General features: G+C 36.4%; 1 protein-coding gene across 3 annotated transcripts; it reads right to left on the reverse strand.

Moving 5' to 3' along the window:
- Positions 1-7,348: 7,348 nt before the first annotated feature.
- On the reverse strand, positions 7,349-12,918 carry LOC103964670 (telomere repeat-binding protein 5). Of its 3 annotated transcripts, none has more exons than XM_009377625.3 (10): positions 12,624-12,918; positions 11,252-11,457; positions 10,305-11,142; positions 9,967-10,173; positions 9,804-9,866; positions 9,621-9,700; positions 9,243-9,484; positions 8,651-8,950; positions 8,417-8,480; positions 7,349-7,930 (listed from the first exon to the last, which is right to left on the reverse strand). In XM_009377625.3, exons 2-10 carry the CDS (start codon positions 11,330-11,332, stop codon positions 7,763-7,765), a joined length of 2,043 nt encoding a protein of 680 aa, XP_009375900.1. In that variant the 5' UTR covers positions 11,333-11,457; positions 12,624-12,918; the 3' UTR covers positions 7,349-7,762. The 3 variants fall into 3 exon arrangements, with proteins under 3 accessions (XP_009375900.1, XP_009375899.1, XP_009375901.1); XM_009377624.3 differs by having other exon boundaries at positions 10,275-11,142; XM_009377626.2 differs by lacking the exon at positions 12,624-12,918 and having other exon boundaries at positions 10,275-11,129; positions 11,252-11,393.
- Between the last annotated feature and the right edge of the window lie 629 nt (positions 12,919-13,547).

Here is a 13,547-nt window from a genome sequence, read left to right on the forward strand (position 1 = left end):
CTATATAAGCATACGTTGAATATCTAACCATCACACAACATATTCACCAATCTTCCAACTTTCAAAGTGTTTTTGTTTCTTAAAAATCATCAATATCTCATCAATGGGTGATAGAAGGCGTAGCTTGGCAATGCAAATGACACAATACCAAGCAAGCCATGCAACTGGGGATGCAGAAATGAACAACGAAGAAGCTGAATTTGTAAACTCGCTTATGGAATATGAGCACCATGCCGAATCTAGCTATCGTGGTTCTGTCACGGGGCGTTCATTTGTACAACGTGATACAGAAGAATGTCATGACCAGATGATGAAATATTATTTCATCGAACATCCGAGATATTCTTCTCATGATTTTCGAAGGCGGTTTCAGATGAGGACTACTTTGCAAGGAAGATAGATGCAGTCGGCTGACAAAGTCTATCACCTCATCAGAAGCTCACATCTGCATTTCGGATACTAGCTAATGGGTGCTCTACTGCTATTTAAGTTTTAGCCCAGGATTGGAGAAGGCCTTAGAAGTTTATTAGTCCATCCATTTTAAACATATCCACCATGAAGCCAACTTCATAGTAGACACTTCATGTGTTCGTAAATTAAGTGTCTTCGTGTGCATCTAACATTCTTGTCTTTAATCAACTTACATAAGAAGAATTTTACATACTTATGTAAAGTAGTAACATCACGTCAACACGTCATGTAATAGTACGACATACACAATACTTTTTCCAGATACCATAATCTCTAGTGGAGACCTCTTGCCCCTGTTGTGATCATATCACATGATCAGTTTTTTAATTTTTTTTTTTTTTTTTTTTCCTCTAAATCTCCTAGATTTTGCTTGGCATGCATGTGCTAATATATGTCTAAAATTGAGCGAATCGCATCAGATATTCTTAATCCGATCATCCAACAAAACGATGGATTGTATATTACAAAGGTTCATTTAAATAGTAACTTTTAACCTAAAATTAATTGTGGGTCGGTCGAAGGCAATGGGATTTAAAAAGAAACAATGAGGACAAGGATAAATTTGATAGTTGTGTGGTCTGAGGTTTGATTGCATGAGCGTTGATCATCTGTCAAACAAACAATATATATAATTAAATATGAACTGTCTGAGTGTCAACTGTAACTTTTTCCAAGTAGTAAACTACCACGAAATAACCCTATAATGTGTGTGTATAATTGGTGATCAAGAATTAGTTTAGCTTATCTTAATGGATCGAGTACCATAATTTTCTGTTTAATATTTGACTTGGGATTTACTAATATAACTCGTACAAAAGTTTTATCGTTTCAATGAATAAATATTAGAAATGTTCTTGTAATCACCTGGTAATTAATCATGGAATGTCAAAGGTTAAGAATGATAGGTGGCAGTTTTAGTGTTTATCTCCACTCATGATACCAAATTTGATGGTGAAAGATCATAAATATTTGATTACTACCAAATTTGACAGTGAAAGATCATAAAATTTTAATCACTAGATGACATAAAACCCCAAGACTCAAATAAATATATAGATATTACTTAACTTACCAGTTAAGCGTTCTTGTTTAGTATTTGTATATTCAAGGTTCAAACTTTGAAGCCTGCTTGGATACAAACTTAGAGCGTACAAGTACACTGATTGAGATGGAGATAGTCAATCAGTGGAGAATCTTGAAGATAACTTCGTCCCATGCGTAGTGTGCACCAGAAACAGAAGGATATTGTAAATAAAAAAGAAAAGATCTCAAAAGCTGTCGTATGATTTTACTAGGGAGGCTTGGTTGGCAACTCATGTATATATAAGATTAACGTGCATGCATCATCAATATCATCTCATGGTTGGGTTAGGTTTGCATGTGTGAGAGTCGATCACAAGCCCCTTATTTCCCTTTTCTCAAAATTGAAATGAGAAAAAATGATATGCATGCATGCATGCTAGTTTAGAGAGGTAACAATTTCCGGCATGCACGATGCTTCACGAATTAGAAAAAGGGCATTTTTATATAAATTCATTCCCAAAACGTTGGAAATAGTTTGAGTCAATTTCTCTTTGGGGTTTAGGGTTCAAGGTCCATTTGCTTTTGATTTACGTCCTAATGTTGTATTCCCAATTATAAGCATTGAGTTTTTTTTTCAATTAGGTTTTTATTTATCTGTAATGTTTTCTGAGGGCTATGTGTTTGGTTTGTGTTGGGCTAAATAGTCAAAATGGTTTATGAGATTTGCATAACACATCACTTTGGTCCCTGAGATTGAAAATTAATAGAAATGGTCCCTGACATTGTCCACCATCCATCATTTTGGTCATTCCACTAAAAACTCTTTGGGCAATTTTCAAAACTTTGTAACTCATTTGTTTTTTAACCAAATTTGACTCATAATATATCAAAATGAACATAGGAAAGTGTAGAACAAGATTATACCTATTTGGAAGCCCAATGGTTGCCGGAGATGGCTGGAAATCGAGTGATTTAAAAATGAAAATCATACTTCTCGACGAGGCAAAGAGAATGGTACCTTTCTTGATGGCTAATTCACCGTAGTTTGGCAGGAAAATGGCTCGAAATGGCTAACTATTCTTGAATTAGCCACTTTTGAACCATTTTCCGGCCAAACCACGACGACTTAGCTGTCGGAAAAGGTACCATTATCTTCATCTCATTGAGAAGTATGATTTTAGCTTGTGAATCACTCGATTTCGTTGAGTATTGAAGAAGTTATGAACGCTTAAAATTCACCCAGTTTTCGGCGAGTGTTCTAGTTTTCCCGCGGACCAATCAACTTTGAGCCTATTTTCCGGCCATCTCCAACAACCATTGGGCTTCCAAATATGTATAATCTTGTTATACACTTTCCTATATTTATTTTGATATATTATCGGTCGAATTTGGTTAAAAAATGATTGAGTTACGAAGCTTTGAAAATTGCCCAAACAGTTTTTAGCGGAATGACCAAAATAATGAATGGTGGACAATGTCAGGGACCATTTCTATTAATTTTCAATCTCATGGACCATTTTGGCTATTTAGCCATTTGTGTTGACACAAACAAAATTAGAGTCCATCCAAATACAACATGATTATTATTTGGCTTTTTTAGTCAAAATGGTCCTTGAGATTAGCATAATTCTTCATTTTGGTTCATAAGATTTGAAATCAATAGAAGTGATCCATGAATTTGTTCACCATCAATCATTTTTCCTTGCATTAAAAATTATGATAAATAAGGATCAAAATGACAAAAATACCCCTCATTAATAAACAAAGGGTCAAAATGATTGACAAAAGTTCAAGGTAATCACGGAATGACCAAAATAATTGACGGTGAACAAACTCAGGAGCTACTTCTATTAATTTCAAATATCGGGATCAAAATAAAGAGATGTCAATCTCAAAAATCATTTTAATTAAAAAGCTTTATTATTTAGGTCATTTTGTCCAAGCTCAAGCAAACCGTGATAATTAAATGTGGGTCCACATAATGACACGATTTTTTTTTTTTAATGTTCATAACTAAAAATAAAGCGTGAAATATAATCTTTACATCAAACAAAAAGGTTAAACTTGTTATTTCATTTTCAATTTAAAGGGATTACCTCATGTGATACAGCTTATGAGGTTCATGAGAAAATACGAGTGTTTAAGTGTGTTATTTTCCAGTTTGGCGTGTTAAGACCTAAAACACGAACTAATTATTAACTGTGTTAAATGAGTTGGCATAATTAAGGCCAACTAGATCAACCCTATTTACTTTGCGTCGCCTCGCTCCTGTCTAAATTCATTATCGTGAAATTCACATACTTTGTCACTATAAATATATGAATATTACTTTGTTCAATTTCATTTAATTTATATTCTCAATACAAATTCAAATTATACCACACAACACAACACACGACCCGGCATCTTACTCAATTGCCCTTTATTTTGAAGGACAATGCAAACAAAAATGTAAATATAAAATGGGATTGATCCAATCTTTTTAGGACCCTATTTTGTATGTATCTTCCCAATTCTTCTGGTCATTTTCATTTCCCAAAAGCAGGCCTACTATTTTTATTCAAACATATACTTTACACATACCCCAGTGGCCACTAGTAGTTATATTATGATTATCCATTGAATGTAAGCCCTTGGTGCTGTTGTCACTATTAGCAGCTTTGTCATTTTGGACATGGATCCTCTCCGGATCCATTGATCCTAATCCATCAAGTTTCATCATCTGGATTATTGAAATTTAATCCAACGATTACAAACAGGAGTTCACTTTAAAAATTATAATAACTTTAGCCGTTTAATCAAATTTTAACAGCCCGAATGATAAGATTTGTTGGATTAGAACCAATAGATTCAAAGATGATCCATGTCCTGTCTTTGTTCAGTAAGGGACCTCACCATTTCTGGTCCATTTCTTTTTTCGTGTGATTTTGCACTTTTTTCCTTTTCCTTCTCTTGAAGGTTTCTCTCTGCGTTCATACTACCAACTAGTCAAAAAGATTAGTAGTGCTCCTCAAGAAATCAAACAAATTCAACAAGTCCAATGTATCTTTGTATTTAATTGTGTGTATTTGAGAAAAACTTTTACAACCCCATGTTCTTTCTCAGATTTGCACGACTATCTCTACCATGTGTATTATCGCTTTCGCTTAAAATTAGGCACGAGACGGCTTTATTTTCCACCTCTTAGAAAAGTGGTCTCAATTATATATAATGAGGTCAAACAACTAAAGTTTTTTCTATAGTCAAATTGTTCTATCAAATTGTCCTGTCCAAACAAAATGTTAATTTTGACTCTCTTTTTTGAAAAATTCAAAAAATTTGGAAAATCGATGTCTTTTTTTAAATCCTAAACCCTAAACTCTGAATAAAATAAAAAAAGAAGAGGAAATTGAGCACTAATTGAATGGACCCTTGGGCTTGACACTTTTTTTACATGGTCAAACAAGCCTTAACCCTTGAGTTGAAGTCCCTTGTTGGTTTGTATCCAGCCGACCGATTCTATCATACACAAAGCAAGCCCAGGCCACTTGGGTATCCTGAGGCCTAATATTTATAAGCTCTTTACAGAAATGTGCACAAATTGGCAGCTCAAATTATGGTTTGGTTTTGCAAATGCAAGTTATGACAGTTGGTCAAGCAGCGTGCCTACCACTTTGTTGATTTGAGGTAACTTTTTGACAATTTTTTGAATGAAAATGCCGATTGGGTTCAGTAGATGTTCGACGCTAGAATCAACCATAGCGAACCTAGTAAGAACCATCATGCCTTTCATGACCTACATCACTCCACAATTGACCTTTGCAACTTAGTTCGTTTTGTGAACAACCTACCTCCCTTTCTACATTGTGGAGCTAGCCTCCATGGTGATGGCTAACCCATAAGGGTTGGTATGAACGTGCTATGACCCGTATCAGACAAACAATCATGTCTCGCCGCATGTTTTCCCCAAACTTTTTTGTTCGTTTTATTTTTAAGTTTTAAGAAAACCAAAAAACCTAAAGTCATTATTCGCCTTTTATAGCAAAGGATAGTCATATTCCCATACATCTTTTGTGGTTCTTGTAAATGAGAATTGTGGCACAAAGAGACAACCCCATTAATATTAACCACATATCCACTCCTATCCATACAATCCATTTAGAATTAGTACACTTTACACGAAAGAGACAGATATATAGATATAGAGAGGTATGGACGTAATGAATAGTGGCAATTTGGCAAAATTGTGGGAAGGTGGGAACATCACAATTTTTCCAACATTTTTTTATTTTGAATGACATATGATGTGAAGTAACAGTCTTCAACAACTTGGAGGAGGATCAAGTATATACCAACTCAATTATTCACATGCCCTTGGCATATTCTCGTATTCTTCTTCCCTACTTTGCCTCAAATCGGCCAAGTTCGTTATTCTTTCTTTAGCAAGGTTTTAAAATGTGCTAGGCACTAGTCAGATAACAGATAAGATTTTAGGTGATTTTTTATTTTATATTAAAGTATTAGAACATATTGAAAATATAGAGAACAAACATATAATGAGTGGTCATCCAAATATTCAACAAGTCTCTACAATTTATTGAAAAAATAAAATGCAAAATGAAAGTTATTTATTTTTTGTTTAGATAAGAGTCGTAACCTATGCAAGTGCCTAGGTGGGTATAGGCGGCGCCTAGGCAGGTCTAGACGCTCTTTCTTAATTTTCAAATACCTAAGAATTAATTTGAGTGGTGGCCAACCACTTAGATCGTGACCAAGACGGAACTTAAGCGGAAATTTTTAGAGCAGTGGTCTTTAGGTTTCTACTTTCTACTAGGAAAACTAGACACCGCCCATTGTTTGTTTATAGGCTTAATTTTATGTCACTGTCTCCTATATATATATTTGTATCTTGTAGTGACTTCGATGGTAAATTGTGACTACTTGTAAGTTAATTAATCATCGAAAATTTATAGTGTTGTTTGTCCCAAAAGCAAATTTAATAAACAAAGCTTATGCTGTATAATGTCATCTGAAAGTCGCTTTGACGCACTTTGTGTCAAAAATCAGTTAAAAGTCATCGACTCAATTTTGCCAAAATTCAATTGGGGACTAAAATTACTAAAAACATCAACTAATTACTAGTACCATAATCAAGTATTATTCTTCTTCACATGTAAATGCAAGATCTTATGTTCGACTTGCACGGCTAGGATGTATAATATTGTGTTGAGTTCAATGTCTGGTTATGCCTAGCTCTAAGCTATTTTTTTTTTTTAAATAGAGTATTATTGTATAAAATAGAAAAACTTCACAAAAATGATTAATATTGATGGAAGGGTGTGGGATTCTCATTTTATTTTGGTACCCTAAAGGCTAAAGGGGTCCATATTTTCGTCACAATTCACTTGCACAACCCCACACGGCCCCAAAGAAACAAAAAAATTAAATAAATTAGTTCCACCTTCATGTTAGCAAAAGTTTGATTCAAAATTTTTTTTTTTTTTTTTAAAAAAAAGTTTAAGCAGTTCATCATTTTTGAGCCTATTCATATAGGATTTTCCTGCAACGAAAATATCAAAGTAGCAGTATGTTAAATTAATTGTGCATGAACACATGAAAAAGTTGAAAACTCATACCACTGTGCGGTTGGCTTGAAATCAATAAGTGGCATATGCCCGTTACAATATCGATATCTCAAACCCATGGTGCAGAGAAAGTTAAAACCCATTAACAATCACGTAATTCTCTTAAAATATCTTTAGAGTGAGATGCCCATTTGCAAGTAAGTTTCTCTTGTTGCGATGAATGAATAACAAGTGTTGAAAGAAATAGAAATGCTGGGATCAAACTTAGGTTATAAACAGTAGATTTGAAATACACGAAGACCAAGATGGCCTTGAAATTATAATATCTATTTGCAACTGAAATGCAAATTGGAAGATTACAAGAATTAGCATTAACCCTAAATTAACAACTAAATCAGCATTACATTAACTAAGACCTTCATAACAACCCAAACCACACATTTACCAGAAAAAAGAAAAAAAAAAGATCAGGAAACACCAACCAACAACTTGGGTTTCTAAAGAATTCAGTTAGCCATCTCTCTTCTTATTTTGTCATCCATTTACAAGGGCCGGCGGCCTCTCCGTTCGGGGAAAGGGAGCCGTGGCAAGAGCGACGACGGACCAGACTGATATTACATAAACATCCTTCAACTCCTACTTTCTTGTCATACTTTTTCTACATCATTAACAAAGATACAAAAAGAACACAATTGATCGAACATCTAGACGAGAAGGCAAGTCTCGGGCTGTTTGAGCTGTTGTTTGGCTTGCTGCTGGGACCAGTACGCGTGAGCTGTTAGGACCCTGTCCAAGAGCTCTTGCGGGACGGGCTCTCCCCGCCTCTGTTGAGGAGAAATTCTAGCCGTGTGCACTAGGGTTTTCCACTTATCCTACACAACCCGTAAAAACGACACAATCATAACCAAACCCACATCACATCCCTCACTTTTTAAGCAGTTTTCAAACAGAAAACAAAAAAGCATAGCAGCAAAAGTACTTAACAGACAAAGTTAGATTTAGGAGATGCGTGTAAGATCAGAATATAAGAGATTCCTTCACAGTTGTAGTGAACAGGTAAAGTTATGCAGATTAACAAAGCTACAAAGACTGCCTAATCATTGCCTCCAATTCAAGCAAGCTGTTTGACAGACTGACCAGATCAAACTAAGTACCTCGAGCGGGCCCAAGCCGCACAAAAGGACTCATAAATTAGTAAAATATAATGGTGAGGAAGCAATCATAAACCATGTGAAAGTAACACATGATATGAAATTTAAATTTGAAATCTTTTACCGGGACTCAATCAGGTAACCAGAAAAGATTAAAAGAAACGATGTTTGTACTCAAACTTTATCATTGGCAAATAGACTCCTTACCTTTAAATCCACATATGTTCGATGCTTAGCATTGTCAAAAGCTCGTAGTTTAACATCACGCCACCTGTAAATAAGCAAAACCATTAAAACTCCACACCGCAGCAGAAGGGACTGTTTTCTATTGAAAGCTTGCAGTTTACTATATTAAGCAAAACCATTAAAACTCCACACCGCAGCAAAATTTTACTAATTCAAGCTGGACAAAATCAACTTATGCTCGTATATCATTTATACCTTCCGGTACCAAGTTTCTCAACCGCTTGGACAAGTGCTTCCACTTCAGTAACAGAGAAAGGTCGACGAATTCGGCGCTGTCCAATATCAAACCGCCTTGATTTCCTGTTCCCAGGAACCACAGCTAGTGCATCCACACTCACATCTGGAACAGCAACCAGTGCTTTAGAATCTGTTGTGCTTTTTTCAGCTGACATATCAGTTGGAGAGGGTGCTGAATCATGATCACTTTCAATGTAGCTCCCAAAACTGGCCAAATGAGGCTCAGGTAGTGGTTCGCCAGTAGGACCCGGTTGGTACCTGGTGCAAAATCATTATTAGCAAAATAGCAACCAACTTTCTAGTCTTGGTCTGAAAGCAATCTTACGAGATTGAGATTGCATAGCACTAGACCAGACTAATATGTACAACCTGACTGCTGAGTTGCTAACGTTGTAAAAAAGTTTCGGAATCACCCTAGCATTCAATTGGAAAAAGAGAAAAATGAACGCGAAAAGAAGCACCGCCATCTGTAATGAATTAGTACGCAAGGAAAGAAATAAAAAACTGAACGAGGTGCAAAACTGACGAGACCAGAGCATATTTGCACTACCTTGTTAAAGGCTTTACATCATCACAAGGAAGCATACTGGGAGAACCATCAGAACATAAAGGTGGAGGGGTTCGGGAAGGGTTGGGTTCCAAGGAAAATCCCACAGAATCTAGATGGTCATCTTGAGAAATTCCTGTTTGCAGTAAAGTTTTGTTGTCATCTCTCACTTTCTTTCCTTGAAGAAGTACACCAACACATAATCCACCTCCAAGTACAGCTGTCACTGCTTCCATAACTGTTTTCTGCAGAATAATCGCACATCATCAGGACCCAAACTAAGACCATGAGAAAGTGCCGTACGTATCTCATATAAACAAATCCAGTATACTACATAGCTAAACTAGAGGGAGATGCACAATCAAAATAGTCCCGAAATACCTTTAATGAACCAACAGTTGCCGTCTCCGGAATCTCAATAAATAGCTCTGGAACCCTAAACGACTTGATCCTGAGCTTCACTGAATAAAGGAAAAATCACCTTCTTGTAAAAATCTCTTGGAATGTCAGACACCAATCAAATTAAAAGTGTACATATCAAGTGCTCTTGAAATTTTTTTGTACCATGTGAATTCCTTGATTGGAAAGATGAGTGCTGACCTCCTACCGAAGAAGACATCCCAGTGGCTGCATAAATATTTCATACTTCTTGGTAAAAAAACTCATACATTCCAAAACACATCAAGATAATCACATTGATTGAATAGAATCTGGTTTTGAAAATGACCTTGCATCTTTGAACACGAAGCAGAAGCATTTCCTTTGGTTCCCTTCCCGCGCAAGTCAAAGAATCCCTCTCTACTAATACCTTGATCAGGATTTGGAACTGTGCTACGGTCAAAAAGCCTCCTTTTCTTGAAAGGCATATTCATTTGAGATCTTTGCCGTTTGTAGCAATTCTTCCTGTTGTGGTAATTTGGTTTCATATCCCGATCTAAATATTCAGAAAAAGATAATGATTGCTATTAGAAAACAGTTTGGCAAAACTACACAGCATTGCTACTAAAACTTTGAAAGGAAGCTCGAGAAACTCACAAATTCTTTTAGTACGAGGCAGCCACTTACAGGAATTAGAATGTGTCTCATCCTTCGACTTTGGAGCTACTTTCCAATATTTTGAAGCCAATATTTTCCGTATTCTTCGGTCTCCAATACGCGACGGAGCTGGCCTTGAATACTTCATGGCTGTACTAGGGTGAGTACACCCAAAGAAATTTTCGTCATCATCTCTACCAACTAATTTTACATCATCCCGGCTAGCGGGGAAAGATCTCTGAGGAATATGGTCTACATACATAGGCACCTTGGTGCTACTATCTGAACTAAGTAGTGGAGGAGGTTCACCTTCCCAGACAACCGGATCCTGAAAACTGCACATATCAGGCCCGGTACTGGTAACCACCTCCCCACTCTTATTAGTCTCATCCTTTACTAATACTTTAACTTCATTATCTAATTTACATTCACCAGACTCCCTGTTCCCAGAATAGCCTGCTTCTATTTTCCCAGTAAGACTTCCCAATTCATTCTTGCATTTTCCACTTGCCAACATGTCAGAAACAAACCTCTCCGAGCAATCAGAAGTTGTCATAACCGAATGACTTTCAATCTGATGAACTGGAGAAGCCTTGGAGCACGAACTTAGATTCTGACCTGTTGACTTATATTCAGATACCAAAGGTATCCTGTCAGAACTGCCTCGATCACAAGGTTCTGCTTTCAAGGTTTTATCTCCAGCCAGATAATTCTCCTTAATACCTGCACATTGATCTTTTCCGATTGATGTATGACTGGAAGCCGGAGAACTCTCTCCCTCGAGCAATAACTTGCCAGCTACAGTCGCCAACAAGTCAAATGCACCCATTGCATTGTCTTCAACCATCTTTCTAACTGCACGACGCTTCTGAAAAATCGTTACCAAAATTAAGCATATGGATTAATTTGATAGAACATTAAGCATATAGGTCATAAACGTAAAATATAAATCATAAAGAGTCGTTGGATACACGTACCCTTGCTGATCTAGAAGCTTTAGGAGTGACAGGCACCTGATAGCCATTGAATCCGTAATCCAACCTCTTCTGCATCACCATATCTTAAAAATCATACCACGAAAATTTACATCAACTACAAAGAACCCGGACTCAGATTAATCCCTTCAACTAATATACACGTCGCGAGCTACCACCACCACCAAAGAGAATCCGAAAGCTAAGTCCTGAAAACAGATGAATGCAAGTAATCAGTTTCGCAGAAACAAACTAATAATTAGGATCACAGAAAATGATCTCTGATAATTCACTCTATCATGCAACATTTAATCGAGGAGCATATCAATAGATTCCCGGGAGATATTCGGAACATCATTACCCAAATTCGATTGCATCTTAGCATACAAAAACTCCAAAAACGTACAAGGATATACCATATTACAACCTAGAAGCATAATTTCATGTCCCAACCTCCGATCAGATCCACATGATCTGACTTCAAAAACATAAACATAGCAACCCAGGAAGAACAACAAACAATAAGGGGAAAAAACTAAGAATTAACATAAAAAAACAGAGACCAGGGACTAGGTAACAGGTTAATCAACCGTAAATATACCACGAAACAACAAATGACAATCGAACCCATCAAATAGAATCCTCAACAGTTCCTGTCAGGAGAACCAAAGATTCGCCATTTTTGACGGAGTAAATGAGAAGCGGGAAAAAGAAAGGAAAAAAAAAAAGAGAAAGAGGAAAAAAATGAATTAAAAAAAAAAGTCCTTAAACCGCTGCAAAACCCAAAAGACAGATCTAAATACAAAATCCAGCCAACAAAAAGGAAAATTCTGAAAAATTGGAGAATTTAATTCCCTTAATCCTCAGGGAATTATCCGAAAATCCGAAGGAAAGAAATAAAGAGGTCTAAAACCCTCGGCCGAGATCGACCTTGAAGAACACATAATTCAGATTGGTTCTCCACAACAGACAAAAACAAACAGAGAATCTTCATTTCTCGAATTTCTGAGAGAAATTTGAGATTTTTTAACAAAAATTGGGATGGAAATTATGAATTCCCACCGGAAAACCCAGATCGAATCCATCAAACCCTTGGAAACAAATCAGATCGTCCACAAAGATCAACGAAAAAAAAATCATTTTTCAAGAACCGTTTGTTTGCTCAGAATTTCCGAGCGGAAAATCCCATAGCCAAAAAAAAAAATATTGTGGGTCGAATTCCGCGTCAAAACCCAACAATTCTCTCCCCTTTTCCGCACTTTCTCGGCAACCAAACACACTGTTCGGGAAAGGCTCATCGAAACCGTACATAAAAAAAAAATAAAAAAACGCAAGCTTGAACAATTTTCGCCAAAAAAAATTACAACATGCTCACCTCTAGCCAATGATTTTTCGCTCAAACCTCAAATCTCTACGCCCAGAATCGAAAAATCTCGAGAACTTTCAGGCGAATGTAAGATCGGGGAATTGTCGGAGAAATCAAACAAACAATAATACGGAAATTTACGCTATTTTCTCACCCATTTTCTCTCTATCCCATATTTTCCCGGAAAATCTAGATTTTTTTTTCTTCCGGTTCAAACAACACCCATTTTTCTCTCTCTAAAACCAAAAAAAAACTAGTCTTTCTCTCTCCCTCTGATCGCCAAAAACCCTCTGAAAACCACCAACCATTGCTTAAACCCCCGCCTCTTGTACCATTGACCCCTCTCACCGGACCTAACGGTAATTCCCACCTAAAGGACCGGCTATAACAGGTGTGTGGAACCCACCTATAGGATCGGTTCTTCGCTATTGGCTGGACCCACTTTCCAACTGCCATGTGATCGTGACACGTGGAGCGTTATGCTATCATGTGGCTGATTGTGGCCAGCCGGATCCATAAAAACGTCGGGTCACGAAGAAAATGAGTTTATGTCGATAATATCCAATTTTCATTGGGTTACCAAAGAGACGTTGGGAGTTATTTGTGGTTATCCCACATGAAAAATGAACGGATGGTGTTTGGTTACCAAGAAAGAGATACAAAACAATGGTGTTCAAAACTTGCATGATTCTTCCTTTTGTTAGTTTATAATTCATTTTTCTCCAATTGGGTTAACTACTTGTCAAATTTGGGAATATTATGAAAATAAAAAATTTGTGTGAAAATGAATTGGTGTAGTTTCTTCATTCCAATTCTTGGATTAAAATTTAAAAGTTTTAGTTCAGAAAATTTAGGATCTATTTGGTACTCTACTTGAATTCAACTTTTTAAACTCAAAAATAATTTTCAAGTTTTAAGCTTTAAAAACTTGTT

Source organism: the organism of the source record quoted next, unplaced genomic scaffold, assembly GCF_019419815.1.
Source record: "Pyrus x bretschneideri cultivar Hongxiangsu unplaced genomic scaffold, Pyrus_bretschneideri_v1 Contig39, whole genome shotgun sequence".
NCBI classification, from domain to species: Eukaryota; Viridiplantae; Streptophyta; class Magnoliopsida; order Rosales; family Rosaceae; genus Pyrus; species Pyrus x bretschneideri.